Source organism: Dermacentor silvarum, chromosome 5 (assembly GCF_013339745.2).
Source record: "Dermacentor silvarum isolate Dsil-2018 chromosome 5, BIME_Dsil_1.4, whole genome shotgun sequence".
In the NCBI taxonomy this organism is placed as follows: Eukaryota; Metazoa; Arthropoda; class Arachnida; order Ixodida; family Ixodidae; genus Dermacentor; species Dermacentor silvarum.
The window spans coordinates 14533639-14554310 of record NC_051158.1 but is presented as its reverse complement, the minus strand read 5'-3'; the positions used below and the strand labels follow the sequence as shown (position 1 = coordinate 14554310).

At 44.0% G+C, this 20672-nt stretch overlaps 1 protein-coding gene across 1 annotated transcript in view; it reads left to right on the top strand.

Moving 5' to 3' along the window:
• LOC119452913 (ATP-binding cassette sub-family C member 10-like) overlaps nt 1-20672 on the top strand; it is a 49133-nt gene that overhangs the window by 11729 nt on the left and 16732 nt on the right. The window contains 11 exon segments of the mRNA XM_049667381.1: nt 1505-1641; nt 4842-5093; nt 6802-6900; nt 7624-7813; nt 10222-10500; nt 12329-12416; nt 13303-13372; nt 13374-13471; nt 14280-14283; nt 17061-17264; nt 18366-18493. Coding sequence (XP_049523338.1) covers nt 1505-1641; nt 4842-5093; nt 6802-6900; nt 7624-7813; nt 10222-10500; nt 12329-12416; nt 13303-13372; nt 13374-13471; nt 14280-14283; nt 17061-17264; nt 18366-18493 — 1549 coding nt within the window.

Sequence of the window (20672 nt, the reverse complement as noted above, 5' to 3'; positions counted from 1 at the left end):
ACTTACTCATTATATCCCGTTTTGTTATAACAATTTTTGACTGTATTTAAATATTGTACAATTTGCCTCTATACTTTTGTATGTTGACATTTATTTTGTGCCATGTGCTCTTTATTAAGAAGGGTGTGAAATTGGGCTTGTTGGGAAAACATGCTTCAAAGTTTGATTAACAGTGCAAGGACACCAGATAGGACAGAAGCGAGAACAGAGCGCTAACTTTCAACAGTTCAGTGCTCTGCAATCTGGTTCACAGAGCACTTTAGCTGTTGCGCTCTGTTCTCTCTTCTGCCCTTGCGTCGTTGTGTCCTTGCGCTGTTAGCCAAACTTTAATGCTCTTTACTAATTATTGGATTCCTGTCTAGATTACTGTGAATAATATGTTCCATTATCCCTAGGACCCTTGGGAAGCACTCTCTGGAGCTGAATATTAAAGTTTTTCACCTTAACGATTGTCAACTGTTCATAAAAAGTAAAGAATTCTGGTTCTGCAAAAAAAAAAAAAAAAAAAATTAAAGACCTGGGCTGGGATAAAGTAGTACTATTTCTATCCCAGTTATTATTTTTTTAATTGGTCCAAGTAGCACTTCATGAACTTTATAACCACAGTCAGCCAGCTGTGAGTGCTGGATGATGAGGAAAGAATAAAATGAAGCGAAAGGAATTGGCGCATTATACCAGCCCTGCATGCCATTTGGAAAAGTCACAAAAATTGGGTCTTTTATTTTTTTGTTTTAGTTGCAATTTAGTTGCTTAACAGTATCTGGTGCCTGCCCGTGCAAGCTGCTCTTGTGTGTGAACTGTTCTCTATGTTTGGAACCTCAAGGGCTTGGTGCTGTTAATGGATACCCTCTGCTGCTGATAGACTCAGCATCACTGTCATGCAAAAGGGGAGGTGCCAGCAAAGGTGACTGTTTGAGAACAATGACTAGGGGTGTGCGAATAGTTGTTTTTAAGGCCGCATTGAATACAAATTGAATACTGTCAGAAGGGAATCGAATCAAATTGGCTATCAAATAACGAGAAGCTGTTGTCACCATTAATACAAAACAATGTTCGCACCTTAGTATTTTCACTTTGGCATGCTTGCGCCATTATATTGCACCAGGTCGAACCTTGTTCATTAAAAGCACAAATGGACCATTAGGAACAATAAGCAGTTCACCTACTCCAGTCTCATTGGTGAGTGCAAATGATATAAATTTAACCAGAACGTCTGGGCCCTTGGGCAATTTATAGCCTACTCCACTTTTGTAGCTTCCAGAGCTGTATGTGTGCTATCTCTGCTGGGACGAAATTCATTCCACTTGTGCTGAAATTTTATGTTTGATCGAGAACAGTTGACAATTTAAGGTATTCGAAAACTACTTGGGGGAATATTTGTATTAACGAATACTAACTTTTCAATTCAAAGACCAAATTGAATTGGACAATATGGGATTTGGTATTTAAAAGTTCTGACTATTTGTGCACCCCTGACAACAACCTGTCCACATCTCTTGCGCAGATGACCAGCTCGTGCGGATCACAAATGGTGTCTTCCACTGGGGCGGCATGACGGGCGACGCCACCCTACCTGTGGCCATCAGCGGAGCCCAGGGTCGCAACTTCATCCTAGGACCTGTCAACGTGACGCTGCGGAAGGTCTCTTCTCACATTTGTTGATGCTTAGATGCTTCATCTTACATCTTGCTTACATCTGAGCAAAGTTTAGAGACGGGAAGACAAGAATACAGGTGTATATTAGAGAGCAAACGGGGTTCGCCGATATTCTAGGTGATATTAACAGGACAAAATTCAAACCCCTCCCCTACCGGGAACAGTGGTGCATGCGGAGCTTGTCCAACCCTAAGGGAGGGGTTGGTTAGTCTTTTGAGCGGCAGAACGAATCAAACGGCAGAACTCAGTGGCAGAACAAACCAAACGCGGCCTCCCCATCTGACTGCAGGGCCTGAACTTGCGGGAAACAGCGGGCGCGAGGCGAGCGAACACGCATTCACACCCTTTCCCTCCTCCGGAGGGAGGGGAAGGCAGTGATTGGATGGGGGTATGCCATGATCGCGCGCACCAGCTACGGGTGCCAAGCCAGACCTGTCAAACATGTGGAGCTTCTATGCGAGACATGTTCATTTGCCGAGCGTGCAGTGCGCCTTCCGCTGTGTCTACTTCGTCTACTTCTTCATGCATATAAAATCCCGCTTTTAAGGAAGCGTATGATGAACCGACAGCGGCTGAATTGGTTAGCGTGGTTGTCTTGCAACCCGGAGGTCGGTGGTTCGAATCCGCAGCCCGATGAGCAATTTTTACTCTCGCGCAGCTTGGGGTTTTTCATAGCCAATAACACTGGCGTCGGCACGAGTAAGGCAATACAAGCTTCGTTTGAAAAACTTGACCTGGGATGGACACGCAATGTGTAGGTTGGATGACCAATGGTCTCTTAAGTTGCATAATGTGTGCCAATAGGAGGGAAGTGCAGTTGAGGGTGGTAGGGAATTAGGTGGTGTGATCAAGTTTGGAAATTTGCAGGCACAACTTGGAATCAGCTAGCATCAGACAAGGGCAATTGGAGATCGCAGGGGGAGGCCTTTGTCCTGCAGTGGGGTGTAAAAATAGGCTGACTGATGATGATGAGATGCTTCATAAAGGAGTGCTGAGATTACATTTTTTTACCTTTCACTGTTACTTGAGGTGTAACACAGACGAGGCATGCAAGACAGCTAAGACATCTTGCATCTGTTCCTTCATGGTTGTTTCTGCACCCAAGCCTTTGAAAAAGTACTGACAAATGTCAGAGTGCCCTAAATACTTCACTGTAATACTCATTTCTGTACACCATTTTCGTTATTGGCTCTTGGGCGGCAAAGGTGTCATGACATCACAATGCAGTGGATGGCTCCATTCATGCGCTCGCTTTGGCTGCTCTCCCCCCCCCCCCCCCCCCCCCTAATAAGCAACACCATCATACTTAGCATTATTGCTACAAGACAACGGAAAAAAAATTTTTTTCTCTGTTATGACATCACCATCCACAATGTCAATGGTGCCAGGTCTGGCGTTCTGAGACAACATTGCCATCACATTAGGATATCTAGCAGGTATGATCTTTTATGCGGGAGGAGAGTGTTGTACATTTCTTACAGCTTTGGAAGTATGTGTTGGTGCTTTTTATATGCACGCTACTGACCACTTTGGCTCTGTAGCTGTGGTGTTCTGCCACTAAGCACGAGGTCATGGGTTCTATTCTTGGTTTGGACACTCCAGTAGGGTCAGAATACAAAAACATGTGGGTACTTTGATTCAGGTGCATGGTAAAGAAGTTCGTTTGGTCAAAAGGTTCACTGCAGTATCTCTCACAACCTGTGCATTGTAACACGGTAACATTAAATCCATGATTTGATTTTGATTAAATGGCCACTGATGAGAAGTTATTGTGTTACTCTGGATTCATGCAAATGAGTCGGTCTTATAGTAAATAGAGGCTCAATATGGGAGATATGGACGTATGAAGACGAAAGGCAAGTGGCGACAACAGTTTGAAATTTCCATGCTAGCTCTCTGTGGTGTTACGAGTTCTAGAAATTGTCTGGCTGATGTTGGCTGTCTGTTTGTTGCTACATTGCATTAGGTTTGAATGTAAAAGGGATGCACTCAACGACGAACAAAACACTATCACATGCACAAGTGTGTGGGGTCATGTTTTCTTTGTAGGTTTACGCTTAGAATGTGTAACATTATGTCTCATACCTTTATGTCGTAAAGTATGACATATTTATTACATGCAAAAGGAAGGCATTTTAGATCTGAAGCTATTTACCACCACACACACGGAGCAACACATTTCTGCGACCAATGGCCACAGCGCTCACAACCTAACCATAGTGCGTTGCATACAGGCACCACAATGATGCACAACAGGTGATTCAACAAAACGTTATATCCACAAGTTGTAGTTGTAATATAGAAAGCAGTTATTCCTTAGAAAGCATCGGGATCAAACACGGCTGTATTGCACAGCGTTGGAACGAGACTTCTTTAATCATGTTACTTGTGAAGTCTAGCATTATGTGCTGTGTATGAAAGGGAGTGCAGAGAGTTGGATAAGTGTACGTTTATTTATTTATTTATTTATTTATTTATTTATTTATTTATTTATTTATTTATTTATTTATTTATTTATTTATTTATTTATAATATCTCAGATGTTCCAATTGGAGACATTACATAAGGGGTGAACAAATGATTGGCTGTCAGTTCAGCTGACAGATAGGTGATTATCTTGATTTCAGGAGGAAGTGTGTTCCAATTTCCAGATGTCTGCAAAAAAAAAAAAAAAATAATAATAATAATAATAATAATAACACGGCGCTGAAAAGTAGTGGTATGGGCACACATGCATGATAGACTGCATTGGGAGGACTAAGGCAAGAGTTGCAGTGATCTGAGATTGTAAGTTGGTAGCGAATTAAAAAAAAAGAATTGTGAAATAATTTTGGTGATTATGAGGCGTGCCTCATAATCAGAACTGGTTTTGGCATGTAAAACCCCAGAAAGAAGAAGATGAAGAAGCGGTGCACTCGGAAAAGAGACGTTCACACAAACATGAATAATGAGGACACACACAGCCGCTGTTTGAATGTCTCTCTTTTTTCTTTTTTTTTGCCCTGCTTCACCAAAATCATGGATCATCAAGTAACTAGCCCATCAGTACCTATTGTGAAATAAGGAAGGACGCAAGCATAAATTTCTATCCCTGCATATCTCTCATTCTTATTTTTTGTCTTTCTTTCTCTTCTCTTTTGAGCACTTGTGCACGGTCTCTGCAATCACCTCCAACCTCCGTGCAGGGTCAACTGGTGGGCGTGGTGGGTCGGGTCGGCAGCGGCAAGAGCACGCTACTGGCAGCCATCGCGGGCGACATCTGCCGGGTCCAGGGGGCGGTGACGCTCCAGAGGCTGGACATGGCCTTGGGTCTAGTTCCCCAGCAGCCGTGGCTCCAGCGTGGCACGCTTCGTGCCAACGTGCTCTTTGGGAGGCCGTTCGATGCAACCCGATACCAGGCAACGCTCGAATGCTGCGCCCTTCTCGACGACCTAAAGGTAGCGATGTCATCTTGCCACTAACTTAGTGAGCGTAATGCGTATTTTTGACAATTTATACGTCACGATATGTCATAAAGCCAAAGTGAATTAGTTTGGTTCATCTTATCTTACAAAGGTAAATTAATGAATTTACTTCACTGTGTAAATCTACGTAGTTAAATGTTGAGATACCCCGGAAAGATTTAAAAAAAAAGCAACCTTACATGTGTCACCTGCCCAACTTGGATTGAAGAATGAACATTCTTCAGCCTGAGAGACTATGGTCAAACCTGATTATAATGAAGTCGCATTAAACGCAAAAATACTTTCATTATATCTTATATTTTACTATAAAGGCTCAATCATACCGGCGACTCGAGGAGGTCACGCGACCATTTGCGACTCGTGACCAAAAAGTGACCGAAGGTGACCGATGCTCACACCGGCAAGCCCGGCTGAACGCGACCTACAAGTCGCAATCCCGGAGACTATCGTTCTCAGCAAGAACTCTAGGAATCTACGCAGTTCACGCGCACTTCGTTGGCACTGTGTACATTGGTTTTGAGCCATGGATTATGATTCGAGCGATAGCTGGATTTTGATTTGAGCAAAGAGGAAGACGTCGTCCCTGTGCTGATGCGCTCTGCCGCGGTGTCAGTTGTGGCAGCGCGGAAGCCTCCGACGAAAATGTGACACTTGTGGGCGCGCCCGTGCCTTCGCTAGTGAGAAGTGGCCGTAAGTTGTAATTTCTAGTTCGCGTTGCGTGGGAATCGGTGCATAATATTAAAGCGAAGCTGTTCACCTGCTGTTCACCTTTGGGTGGCGTGCTCATCCAACGAATGGCAGCTGGAAAAAGGGGTTTGTGTTGTGCTTTCTTTTCCTGCTGTTTAGCTTCCAGCAAATGTGACCGCGTACATTCGACACATTGCTGCAACTGCTGCGTCCCAGCATCACAAGACAAGACACCAGTTACCGGCCTGTAGTCTGCATCGTGGCGGGGACATTTAATGTGGCGTGGACGGTGTCGGATGAAAACACACATCACTTTCGGTGCGGCACTGATTGGTTTGAGCAGCTTTGCGACCACGGTCGCGTGACTGAAACATCGAGCAGCGAGTGACTGGCCCAGAGTAGTCGCTTTTCGAGAAAAGCGACCATTTGCGACCAACTTGGTTGCACGACCGCTGTCAGTCGCCGATGTGAATGAGCCTTAAATGAGCGTGCCGATATTGTAAAAAAAATAAATTTGCAATTGTGTATGCGAGAGAAAGGTAAGTGCAATCCTGCCTGTAGGGCATTGAAAGATCTGCGGACTTTGATGGCCCGTCATCGGCTTGCCGTGTTGATATGTGGCACATGACCAACGTTCAATTGGAAATGTGCATTGCTTGTCATTGCAAGCCAAGTTGCTGGCCTAAATGTGCTTGCACCTGCGGAATGTGCCATTTCAAGTTACTCTTGTTGAATATCTGACATTTCTGCTACGAGAATACATATTTTGAGCTGTGAGAAAATAAATATCTTCACTGTAACCAGTAATCGCTGGGATATTGTATTTTCAGTGTTGTTGTATTGCAGTTGAATACTCATTGAAATAAAACATGGCCAGCCAAATTTCAGATTCACTTTCTTCTATTAAGTTACTTCTTATATCAGTGTTCATTGTATAGAGGTTCAACTGTGCTGTGCAAGTCTGGGTGCTCAGCAGGTCTTTATTCTTTTGCAGTCACTGCCTGCTGGCGACTTGACAGAAGTCGGCGAGGAAGGTCAGACACTCAGCGGCGGCCAGAAGCGGCGAGTCGCTCTGGCTCGGGCCTTGTACCAGGTGCGAGCTTGCTCATTGGCTCAGACTTGGACAGTGCACTCCTGCATTTACCTGTACTGGCCAATGTCTCACCAGCAGTTTACGGCGTCTCGAAAAATTCATCCTGGTTTGGGGATCAAGCCCGCAACCAGGACAGATTTTTCCTCAGCTGCGGAGCTTCCTTTCTGAGAAGCCCATATGGGTTTCCTTTGTGGCTTCGTGGTGCATACGGGTGGATCACAATCGTTCCTCTCATGAACCTTCCTCCATCTTGTGGGCTTCTGCTGAACTGATTTTTTGTTTTGAAGGAAGCCCTTATAGTTTCCTCACAAAAAGCTTCACAGTCGAAGAAAATTTTTTCCTTCTCCGGCCAATCAAACTTGGAAAAAATTTTTTCCTTCTCCGGCCAATCAAACTTGGAACCAGTGCCCTTCCCGGACAGTCACTTTACCATCTGAGCTAACCAAGCGGTCAGTAGATTGTCGGGCAAGGACAGATTAATCGACAGCTTGAAGTGCAGCAACCAGAGTAGCTTCGTTTCACCCTTAGGTGAAGGGTAATTTTTCAGTTTTACAAAATTTCCTTCACCTAGTGGAATTTCGGCAGAGCTCAATCGTAAGAAGGCAAGCCAGATTGACCAACATTATATCGACTTAAGTTGACTGATAGTGTAAATACATTTCTAACCACGTACAGTGAAAAGAGTGACCGAATGTTTCATTTTTCCCATGACTCACGTGCCAGGACTGCGACGTGTACCTGCTGGATGACCCGCTCTCAGCACTGGACCCTCATGTGGCGCAGCAAGTTTTTGAACGCTGCATTGTCGGAGCCATGAAAGGAAAGGCCCGGCTGCTCTGCACCCACCAAGTGGGCTTCCTTGCGCAGGCCGACTATGTGATTGTGCTGAGGGACGGCAAGGTTGTCGCAGAGGGTGAGGAATGGCAAATATAACAGCAAATTATTGATTGATTGATTGATTGAAGCTCAGTTTATTCGTCGTTCAAGATACAATCTGTTAGATACAAACGATTTAAGGGTAGGTACAAGAAACCAAAAGATTTCAAAAAATAAATTTTTTTAAATTGAATTTTTCAAAGCTACAGCTACTCTTGTACATGCATACAGTATACCAGTTAATTCGATCTCAGCCGTAAGTCCCAGTCGGCGCCCATGCATTTCTATGGGCTTAAACTTTCGTTATTTCGATCCTTAAATTGGGCTTCGCTGAATAATTCGAACTTGACCGGTCGGCACACACGCACCTGACCCGTATCCCTCGGTGGAGCTTAGGGGACAGTGAATTCATAGAACACATGTACATCATCTCTCGCCGAAAACGCCTATTTTCGGCCTGCACTAGGTAGTAACCATAGCTCACAATGTCTAATTATGATATTTACCTGATTCTTACAAGCCATTTTAAAATTGCCAGTGTAGTGCAATCGGACACGAAACCAAAACTGCCTTCGCAACAGTCGTATGCTTTATCGCATAACCCGAATGTATTGCGGCGGAGCTTACTTTAAGTTAGAAAACCCTGTGGCGAAGCTGACTTTATATAACTGCCCGCCATTGTGCAACAGTTTTTCCAACTAGAAAATCAGGTGCGTGTTAGATTTCTACTTCGTTTAGGAACTTTAATGTCATTCCTATGTTATCTTTCTACTGTAGACAAATAGAAATTGGCACACATTGGATTCGGGGGCATGTTATAATAAGACACATACTTCCAAATGAATAGGCAGTGGGTTTCTGGCATTTTTTCTGCATCTTGGTGAATTCGACCCGCCGGCTGATTTGATAAATTTCGTCGTTTCAGCAGAGTCGAATTAACGGAAGTTGACTGTACCTAATTTTATACTTATAAAGTCACTATCTTAGCTGCAATATAATTTTATGCTACTCGTACGAGTTGAATCTGAGCCGAAGTTGACACTGAAACGGCACTATTTCTCAAAACATGTTTTTTGGTCACTAGTTTGTTGGAGTGATATCCCATGATCTAGAACAGCTAGAGCTATTATTTTTTTTTTTTTTGACATAAAGCCCAATCAGTATATCAAATAGTGCTGGGAGCAGATTTTTAATTTTCTGCCCATATAGTTTTAAGATTTGATTTTGTTTTTCCTCTCAATAGTCATTGTACAAACACTTTAAGTTTCATCATCTCGAGAATGGCTAATCACGATTTTATTAGAAAACTGCTTTCAGCGATCCATTTATTGCATATCTGACTACTATTTATTGCATATCTGATCTACCTGTCCAATAATATTAGCTTTCTGGTGAGCAGCGTTTTTCCTATTGTCTCTAGAAACAGTAGAGTGGTAACTTTATCTATCTCCTGAACTAATTGACCTACAAGTCTGTGAAATTAATCATGTTTGGGCCATAAAATACAGAAACATCTCAACAACCCACATCCCCCCTTAGAGACAACGCTCCTGAAGTTGGAGACTACACTGGGGGGGGGGGGGACACTTCGGTATTTTTTGCAACAAAATGCATATATGAAATTGGGTAACTAAGCAAAAAAATTCATACAAATCAAATACACACACACAAGTGTATCTGGCTATGTGAATAGAAAAATTATGCAAAACAAAACACAATGCTACTGTGAATAACATGCAGTAATCAAGATTACATACCAAGAAGTAGTGGAACATAACATATATAAGTACGTAGAGTTAATTGACAGGAAATAATGTTTGAGCTGATGTTTAATGACGGTAAGGATGAGCGAGGATCTATGTGCATATTAGAGATTGTTTCAAAGTTTTAGCGCACAAAATGACGATGCCATTTTTCCATAGGAACATAATGGTAAAGGAATATTGTCATGAGATGCAAAGGTGAGGTTATTAGGATTGATAGGCAAGTAATAACAGGTGTCATACGGTGCACTTTTGATCGCGATCAAGCCCGATCCGAATCGAATTTCTCAGTCGTGATTGGCTCCATTGCCCAAGCTGCGCGAAGGAGCCAATCGTAGTCAAGAGTTTCGATCTTGATTGGCCTTGATTGGATCAAAAGCGGTCATGAGACACCGGTATTAGATCCAATGAAGTTACTTGAAATAGTCCAGGCATGTACCAAAATGTTATGCTACAGTTATTTCTGTCTGCTTACAGGTAGACCTTTATACAAACTACCTTGGTTAACTTGATAATAATTGATTGGTTGATTGTTTGCAGTTGATTGATGTTTGCAGTAGTACACAATAGGCTAGGCATACATAAAATCATTATACTGCAGTTGGTTCAGTCTCGGTACAGGTAAATCTCAATTCCAACTGCTTGAATTTTCTTTTTTTCTTCTCTCGCCTCCTCTCGACAGGTCCACCGTCCACAGTGCTCAAGTCATCCGTCATCGAGGCACTACCGGAGCTGACAGCATCCGAAGAACCGTCTTTGTCCAAGACATCATCGTCATCTTCAGCAGCTAAGTCCAGCCACGAGACCGGCTCAGCTGCGCTCCAAGAATCTGCCAAAATGCTTGTCGAAGACGAGGAACGCGAGTTCGGGGCGGTGCGTTTGAGCACGGTACGCTTTTACTGGGACGCGGTTGGCGCCTGGCTTGCTGCTACAGTCCTGCTGTCTCTCGTTCTTATGCAAGGTCAGTGCATGATCTTTCTTGTAACACTGCATTGGGCATCACTGTGCTACAATTCCTTTAGCATTTTAGACAGCATACTCTCAGTGAAGGCAGTTGTGAAAGTGTGGAGGGAAATAAGGCTTCAGCGTGGACAGAATTCTAAGGAGGGCAGACCTCCATGAGATGTCAAAGAGGCCCATGACACCTCTTAATAAAGCACCAACATGACACTTTCGACTAATCAAGTTTCTAAATTCACCGAAGGCCAAAGCACTTCAAACATTTTCTACACATTACCCATAACGTGTCCCCTTACTTTCGTGAAATATAAACGAAATGCCCAGATTATTTCGCTGGGCACTTCGGAGAAAGCAGCTACAAACCGTTTACGACGTATGAAAATGAGGCAAAAACTAAGGTTCAGTAATTATTTTCAATGCTTCTAATTAAGCCACTAACGTGAAAGTTAACCACACACTAAACTTAACGTTTCCATTATGTTCACTGAATTTGAGATTGTTGTTTTGCACAGTTGTTTCAGGACTCTGGAAAATACTGTATTTATCCGCGTATAACCCGCCACCGCCCATTACCCGCACCCCCAATTGCAACAGCCGGGAAAGAAAAAAAAAATATCCTCGCACATAACCCACGGAAATAACTGCATGCAACAACGCTCAAATATTTGCAAAACAGTCCATCCGCGGATGCACAACTCGTCCACGTAGTATCTTCGGCCAGCGGCTCTGTTCCGCCCTCTTCAGCGGTGCTGATAAAGCTGGATTCACATACGACGGATGCGATCGCGAACAAATCAGTCACGTGACATCTGACGTGAATCGGATCGCTTAGCAGGCGCAGCAAGTATTCACACGACAGAGGATGACGGTGCGGCCGGAGCAGCCCTCACATGGGCATCGGCGATTTCTCTCTCCACTGTATCGCGAAGCGCTTCGCCTGGACTGAGGGAGCACCGCGGGAACGGGTGATGTACGAGTTTGCTGGCGTACTATTCGCAAAATGCCGACCCATAAAAGGAGGAGAATGGATGACCATGAAGGAGGGGAGAAGGGAGCTTCAACATGCAGTGGTGGGGAGAGGGTGAGATTCCCTAGGAGATAACGAAACTAATTGGCGGAGAACTTTGCCTCGAGGTGTGGCTACACGGCAGCGTACACCACGCTGCCGTGAAGCCACACCTTTAAATAAAATTCGCGTATAACCCGCACCCCAACTTTACTGTTAACGTTCTTGAATTTTTGGTACGGGTTATAAGTGCAAAAATACGGTATAGCAGATACCGGTGGCATGACACTGGAACGCTTGAATATGTAACTTTCTACGAAGACTAATTAACCATACTTAATTCAAACATTTTACATCCGTCACAACGTGCTTCCTTCTTCAACGATATAGAAACGCTGTGCCTCGCATATATCACTGAGGAGCCCGAGGAAGAGCAACTTCATGCCTTGAATAAGGCATAAAATTTGGACAATAACCAGTATTCAATAAGTATTTTGAAAGCACCAATTAAGGTATAAACATCAAACTTTTGGTACATGTCACATGTAAAGTGGCCCCTACTTCCTGCAAATATGAAATATCTGCCATTTATGGTCCTCCCAGGAATATAAGATAGCTTTCTAACCATTCTTTATAATACCTCTAAACAAGCCAAAAATGAAAGTTCGGCAATTTTTATTTAATCCCTAATTGACAAACACACTTCAAAACCTGTGAAAACTGGCGTATAACATTTGTCTGTGCTTCTAGTTGCATTAACAGCTTCGCTGTGAAACAAGTCATCTTGCCGTGGTCACCTGCCAACGCGGTGAAATTGTTGCAGTGTCCCGAACCTCCACCGACTGGTGGCTCGCTGTGTGGGTCTCGTGGGCCAACACCACTGACAATCTGCAACATCATCGCCTCATCAAGTGAGCCTTCTTTCCAAGCTACTTTACATATTGCACGGGGCACATCTCAAGACTACCGTTGTACTAATGTTTATTGTGATTGTCACATGATTGTCAATTGGTGACAGAAAACTGACAAGATTTTTTCAGTGCAATTGTGATTTACCTATCGTGGAACCTATTATGTTTATGATTAACCTTAACCTATCATGTAGAGGTTACTGCAGAATACAGCATAGGCATTTAGTATTTGTTTATTTGGCTGCTAAAGATTGCAAGATTTTTAAAAAGTACTTGGAACTGAGATCAAACTGCACCCTGAGAAGGCAGCTTTTGGTGGGTGTTGTGAATAAGTTCACCCGAAATTTCGCTCTTAAGTTTACTTGTACATGATTTGATTTGAAATTTTGATTTGGCTAAATTGGGTTATGACAGAGTAGTATGTACTACCAGAACAATCCTGGCAGGGCTGGTAATTGTCTTATTCAGCAGCCTTAAAATAGCACCTAAGCAGGTGATGCAGGTGCCTGGTGGTGAAGCAGATATGATGCAGATCCCAGAACATGGCCTCCGAGATCTTTAGTGTGCTGTGGGTGCCGCTTAGTGTGCTGTGGGTGCCGCTTAGTGTGTTGTGGGTGCCGCCCGTTTCAGGTTATGCTTCCTTTCCGGCATGCGGTAGTGGCGAAGTTTTTTTTTTCTTTTTTAAGTTTCATATTATAAACGTGTATTTTTGCAATCTTTATATCTTTATATCTTTGCTATCTTTATATTTACACATATCTGAAACTACTTTTTACACAGTCGGAAATTTTGTTGCAGTTTGCCTTGAAAGACCATGAACAGAAGTTTTCTTACGTAAATTAAAATCACAGCAACTACTTTTTTTTTTCGTTTTGTTATGTTTCAGAGATGCAAACAGCGATGTCATGAATGTGTTCCTGCCGATCTACGGTGGCCTGGCCGTGGCCAATGGTTTCCTTGACATTGGCTCGGGCTTTCTCATTTGCCTACGGTGGCATCGTGGCTGCTGTCAAAGTCCACGACTTGCTCCTCGACAAGGTGCTCAAAGTAAGTATGTCCTGTGCTGTTTTAAAGGCCAACGACGGCATTTTTCACACGCAGGTGCACCGTGCAGGTGCAACGGTTTTTCAAGAGTGGCGACATTGATGAGCACCTTCGTCTGACCGAACATGCACTCAGAATCGGGGCACTCGCGATCTCACTGTGCCGCAATTCTATTCATTGATGCATGTAACCTGTGCCCGGTGCCTTTCGCAACAAATGGTGCGCGCTCACAAACTGTTCAGAATACCGTTCCTTTTCCGCAGTCAATCCAGGAGCCATAGCGAAATGGGAAATTTGGCAAGGGTGTTTGGTATATATACGGTGTGGGAACTGTGTTGTCCATTTCGTTGCGGCGCCGTAGCGCAGCACGTCTTGGGCATAGGGGCCGCATCGCGGCGAGGTCTCTTTCGAACTTCGCGCGCGCGGACCCCCGCTTTCTTTCTCTCTCTCTTCCCTCTGAGAGCACCGAACAGCAGCGGGACCGTAAAACACTTGCTGCTGTTCGCCCCCAAAGGGACCAGGGGTTCATCCCGATAGGTCTGTTTGGGTGGGAACTCGCGTTCCCTCTCTCCTGGCGGCTCGAGCCGACCGGGGGAGCAGACAGCGAAACGGTGCGTACTGAATTCCGATTCTCCCGGTCACCCCTTTGGTTGGCCGACCTTGCCCAAAGTCCTTGGCCCGAGGCGGGTGCACACCTATTCGCTTGCTCCTGTTCTGGAGGCTACGCCAAAGAGACGCGGCTCACCTGACGTGTGCGGTCACACTGCGCCGGGTTGCCCTCGGAGGCTATACCGGGCTGAAGGAACGTTGCCCTGGTAGCACAGTCGTTGGGAGCCATCCTCCCGTATAGCGGCATGTTACAGCGTTTTCTAATACTGAGTGCCACCGTTGATTTGCGGGAGCTTCGGCGCCTGAGCCCCGCACCGATAGGGTGTAACAGTTGTAGTCTTTGCCAAGGTGGTTGTCGAATAATGCCTTCCTCTGGGCCTTGTCCTTGGGGCGCTCTGTCTCGCTCCCAGTTGAGAACGAATGAGCGTCTGCTTCATGCACACGAAACACACGCAGCTGAGCTGATCGTCCCCGGGAGGGGCTCGCATCCTCGGACCTGCTCGCATCCTCGGACCTGCTCGGTGGTCTAGGTTACTCCCGGTGGAGCACCACTAGGTGGAGACCACAACAGTTACTTTATACAGTGACCTTACATCAATTTTTACATTGATTTATACGATTATATTCTGGCCACTACACGCTTTGTGTATCCACTTTGTTGGCTGATGACGTTATCTGGGATCTGTGAAGACAGGTGCATTTTTTTTATGGCACGTGACATGACGAATAGCTTAGAATGACAGAAAGTTGAGCTAGTTGGTAGGAATTCATGTTAAGAAGAAGTTTGGCATGCAGACACGGACATGAGAAGAGGGAAACGGCATTTGTGTTGCCCGTTTCCCTTGTATCTGTTACTGCACGCCGAACTTTTTTTCCAACATGACGAATAGCATGCGTGACAATTACACTTTAAAGGAGAATAGGCACCGCGAGCCTTTCATTGCCCTACAGCACAGTGAGACAGCGCCCTCAAACTATGCTCACACCTGGCAATACAAAGGCTCTGACCAATATCACTGTTGGTTAAAATCAATGCATGCAGATCTGCGTGTCTATTGGGCAGCACATGCTCCTGGGCCGCTATCTTGTACATGTTAGGAAAGCTGACATTCGGTTTCGCCTCACGCGATTGGTCTAGATTGGCCTTGGCCGTCATATCGGCATGGCCTGGACAATTGCGTGGAATGAGACCAAACGTCGGCTTTTCGAACGTGTACAAGATAGTGACCCAGGGCACCCTTTCTTGGACCGAACAACCACTGCAAAGTGTTGCCCCCATAGAGCAAAGTGGGTCACTCTATGGGGCACTTATGGCAGTGGAGGGCAAGATTACTGAATGTAGCAGGAATTGAGAAATTGAGTACGTTTCATGCTCTAATGTGTAGGCGCAGGCCTTATAGGAGGGCGGGCCTTGCTGGATGGCGAGCCTTGTGGGAGGTTGGGCCTTGCAGAAGTACGGGCCTTACACGAGTAATTACAGTACAGTAAAACCCCGGTGATACGAGCACGGCTGGTACAAATTTCGGTGTGATACGAATTCGTAGCATTCCCCGGCTGAAATACATTTCTCACAATACGAAAAAAAAAATGGTCGGTTCCGAATGCGTTGCTGTGCTGCTGTGGATTATACGAATGCGTGAGCAACTGCAGCGGCGGCCTAGCCAGCGGAGCGACCGGCACAAACAAGCCGGCACAGCGGGATATATAGTCGCCAAGCAACTGGCTACGTCACGCGGCTGCGCCGAGATCACGTGCGCGCACTTCTATGCCTTTCAGAAGGCGATCGTTGCTGATTTGGGCAAGGAGAAAACCTACAAGGTTAGTGGAACCCCGTTGATACGTTTTTCAAGGACCGCGCAAAAAAAAAAACAGTTGCAGTTTTGCTTGAAAGGTGAAGCAATGATTGCGATATCAAATTAGTAGACAGCTGTAAGTATAGTTTTACCAGCCGTATAAACTTGTTAACATTCGCTTACTAACTAAATTAACAAGCACGGTGTCACGCACACACAGGTAAACAGGAATACATCTCTCTCGATGACCGCGGACACTCGCTGTCGAAACGCTGGCGTGAGGAAGCACAGCAGAAGCAAGTAAATCGACCTTTGCGCTGTCTCTCGCTTCAACATAAACTAAACGTCGAAAGCACAGCGCATACGAAGCTGCTGGCACTAGGCGCACTTTGTCAGCATCGCAGATTGTGTTGACGATGAGGCCCGCGTGGGTGCGCACTTTACGTAGATTGCAGATTGCTTTCAAGATGCGGCGCTCGCGCGGCCGTGCCGTATCTGCAACGTGCCGGTCGCTTGTTGCAATGCACCGGTCACTTGTTGCAACGTACAAGCTGGCTGCACTGCTAAATTTACGTGACCGCCACATTAAAACGCAACGTAAGATGCAGGAACATTACAGATTGGCGACTTATCATGGGGAACCTAATACATACGTGCAGTCAATGGGATTTATGTCGGGACCACGAAAACACGACATAGCAGCCAGGAAAACGCAGCAGCGAGGTACATATCAACGGGGTTACAGTATTAGAAATTTTTTCTGGTAAAAATACTTTTTTCTTCATTTTGTGTATGTTTTGATGATATGAATTTTGGGCGATACGAATATTTCACGCAACCCCAAGAAATTTGTATCACCGAGATTTTACTGTATATCTAATACGTGTTGTAAGCATGGATTCATTACATCCTGATGCCAGCTAGAAACATTTTGTATTTATTTAGTTATATCCAAAAATTTGTTATATCGATGTTAGACTGTACTCCCATAGTGTGTGACATATATTTTTATGATCACTATTAGGATGCACAGCAAATCCCAGCCGTAAGTCGACTATAGCATTTGTGTATACGTTTCACACTTTTCTCTGTTTCTGTTCATGAACCACTCCCCTCGGTAATGCTTCTACGTGAGCCCTGAGGGTAAAATAAATAAGTTGCTGCGTTCTTTATTTGTTAACGCAGGCACCCCTGTCAGTTCCTGGAAGCCACGCCCGTGGGCCGGGTGCTAAACCGCTTCTCGACTGACGTCTGGTCGATCGACGACACGCTGCCATTCATGTTGAACATAGTGCTCGCGCAGAGTGTGGCCCTGGCAGGCACTTTGGTGGTTACCTCCTACGGACTGCCCTGGGTGCTTCTCTTGCTCATGCCCCTGGCGTTTGCATACAACTCTCTGCAGGTACAACGTGCTGGGATGCACTTTTGCAGCAAAACTGTTATTGCGACCTCAACTGCCCAGAAACATAAACACTGAAAGTGTCGACACTGAAAATGCAACGTTTGAAGCTGTTTGAACCTATCCAACAATCCAAAAGCATAGCGTGCTGAAAATTAGCAGAGATCTGGGGCATTAATGTGTTCGCAGTTTTGCACGTGTAGGAGTTAGGTACTGTGGAATCTCGTTGATATGTTTCTGCATAATAAGTTTGTCGGGATAATGCGTTTTTTTCTTATATGCAATTATTTTCGGATAATATGATTTTTGGATATGTTTCATTTTCTGGCTCCCGTGAAGATCGTATCAACGAGATTCCACTGTACACTTTTGGAAATGTTCAATTGTCAAGGTTTCACTAATTTCTTGCCCAAGCTCCTTGTCAGTGTTCCAAGGGGGCTTTCTAAGGCATCACTTGCACTAACTGCTTTGCTGGCATTACTAATAGGGTTGCAATTCTGCATGGTTGTATGTCTGCCTGTTTTTCTCTTTATTTTTAATGTTTATATTTGTTGTAGGACATACTCCACTATGCAAGTTCTCTAATTTTATAATTTGCGCTTGTCTTCCATTCACATTTGTGCTTCAGTAGATTTCAAGCTTTTATTCCACCCAGCATGCAGCAATCAACTTTCTGCTGCGTTATATATCATCATCATTATCATTAATTTAATTCATGTCCACTGCAGGACATAGGTCTTTCCCAGCGATATCATGTTGCCCCTGTCTTGCGCCAGCTGACCCTGTCCTGTGCTTGCAAATTTCCTAATTTCATCACACCACCTAGTTCTGTGCTGTCCACTACTGCACCTCCCTTCTTTTAGTAACCATTCGGTAACTCTAACAGGCCACCGTTTATCTGCCCTGCGCCATTACATGGCCTTCTCAACTCCATTTCTTCTTGATCCTGATGATAATGTCGGCTACAATCGTTTGCTCTCTAACACACACTGCTGTGCTCATATCTCTTAACGTATATATGGTATGAGTTTGTCTGTGCTATATTTAATCTGTCACTGCCATATATCTGCCACTGCACAAATGTTGACACTGCATCTTCTGCAGCAATACTACCGTTGGACATCGCGGGAGCTGAGACGTCTGGGCAGCATTACGCTGTCGCCTGTCTACTCGCACTTCACCGAGACGGTCGCTGGTCTTTCGGTCATTCGAAGTTTCAAGGCAGTGTCCAGGTGAGACAGGTGCCACTTTGATAATGCAGTTTCATGGTCTAACCAATGATAAAAAATTTTAACAGCATGACTTGGGACAAGGGCAACATCGAAGGGTAAACTAAGATGCTTGTGCTCTTCAATTCTTGTTTTTGTCCCAAGTGGTGCTGTCACATTTTGGATAATGTGGAACCAACTAGCACAATCTTGGGCATTATTAGTCAATCACTTGTGAATTTGACAGTGAACCAAATGAGTTCAGCAGATAGAACAGTCTTGCCATAAATAATAAGAAGTGTTATCCATGCATATGTTACATTAATCATTGCTATAATTTATACGCTGGGTGTTTTTGTGTGCCTTAAAGGGAAGGTGAGGAATGTACCCTCCCCACATTCGCCAAAGAAGTCCCGAAGTCTTACTTCATGTTAGGAATGGTTTCGTTTTTCCTTATTGTTTTTCTCTCTAGAGTGAACTTAGACTGAAATTGCTCACCGGGACCCTTTTGCACTGTGGTTTACTAATCCTGGAAAAGTAACCTCTATTGAGTATTCACTTCGATGGTTTAGGCACTCCAGTTTGTGGTCATCAGCTCGCATCACTCTTCTGTTGTACTATCAGGTAACTGCAGTAATGATATTTTATGTTTGTTGGAAAACGTCTTCGTAATTAAGTGCCCCAGATGGTTGCTAGTACATGCAACATCATGTGGTATGCTCTCTTGCTGTATTGCTCACCTTAAGGTTAAATTTTATTACAAGTTGTAATCAAATGTGTAATCGAATTAGCCTTAACTTGAGGTTTGTGGACAGGTGTCTTGATACCTCTGAAAGAATTCTTGCTCATGTAGATTATTGAAGCACACACACGTGCACGCACAGAGAAAGAGAGACAGACGTGCACAGAGAAAAAGACAGAGAGACAGATAGAGAGAGAGAGAGAGTTCATGTATAGCAGTGGATACATTCATACAAAAGGCAATGTGACGATTTATCTTACTGTTTCACAAGCAAACATCACATAACTACCATTGCAAGCAATAACCCATATCTGTGATCAACACTAAATAGAAATGCATGGCTCAAAAATTATTGAGGAAAAACTATTTTAGATCAGTCTGTCTTAATACAAGATATAAATAAGTAGGGTGAATCCAGATAAGAATGAACAGGTGGTCCTGGTCACCATTTCCGATTTTGATGAAATTTACTTTTGGCACAGGTATTGGGCCCAGAACAATGATTCTGAACTTAGTTTTAAGAAAAAAAATTTTGTTTGCTTGAAAAAAAATGCACAAATTTCAGCTGTCGAAAACGCTTTTCCGCCAGTTTTGCGATTTCTGAACTTTGAGTGCGCATAGAGAAACAATGGTACACTTCTCGGTCACAATATTTTTTTCCCACAAAGAACAAGTGATATGCTACCTTATGAGTATTTTATTGCACTTGGCTACAGAAGGAACATTGAAAAAAAATCACAAACGTGGTAAACGGAACAAAATACTTGTGATTGAGGAATTTATTGCTCTAGACTAATTAAAGTGAGGATAATGAAACTCGGTGCACATAAACTTTTAAGTCTTCACATTTCTTCGAAATAATGTTCGTTACTTGTTGTATTTAAAATTGCATTTAAACATGAGTGATTTGCCAAAAACATCAAAATTTGAAAATAGTTTTCTGAAAAAGGTCATTTTAAATTTTTTTGAAAATCACGCTGGTTGAAGTCAAGGAAGTTGTCTACCACTGTGTGTAAAAAAACGTTGCATTATTTGAGTACCGAACAAGTTACAATGCGCCAAATGTGGCCAAATGTATGTATGTATGTAATCTATGTATGTATGTATGTAATCTATGTATGTACCGTATTTTCATGTGTATAAGTAAATTTTTTTCAGAATTTTTCGTCTTATAGAACGGTGCGACTTATATACGTTTTTTTGTTTTTTTATTTATTTTTTTTGAAAAACTGCCATCAAAATCGGATTAGGTACTAAGACAAAGTGCATTGGGTTAACCTCCTCTGGCAGTTGCTATGGGTTGTGTGCACACTATGGAGGTACCGGGTTCTTCTCGGCATCTAGTTGCCGAGCGCTGTGCGAGAACGGAGCAGCAAAACAAGGGGCAGCAGGCCGTCCACGAGTCGACTGACTCCAAACTCGTTGCATCTGCAGATCGCTTTCAAGGTACGGCGTGCGCCA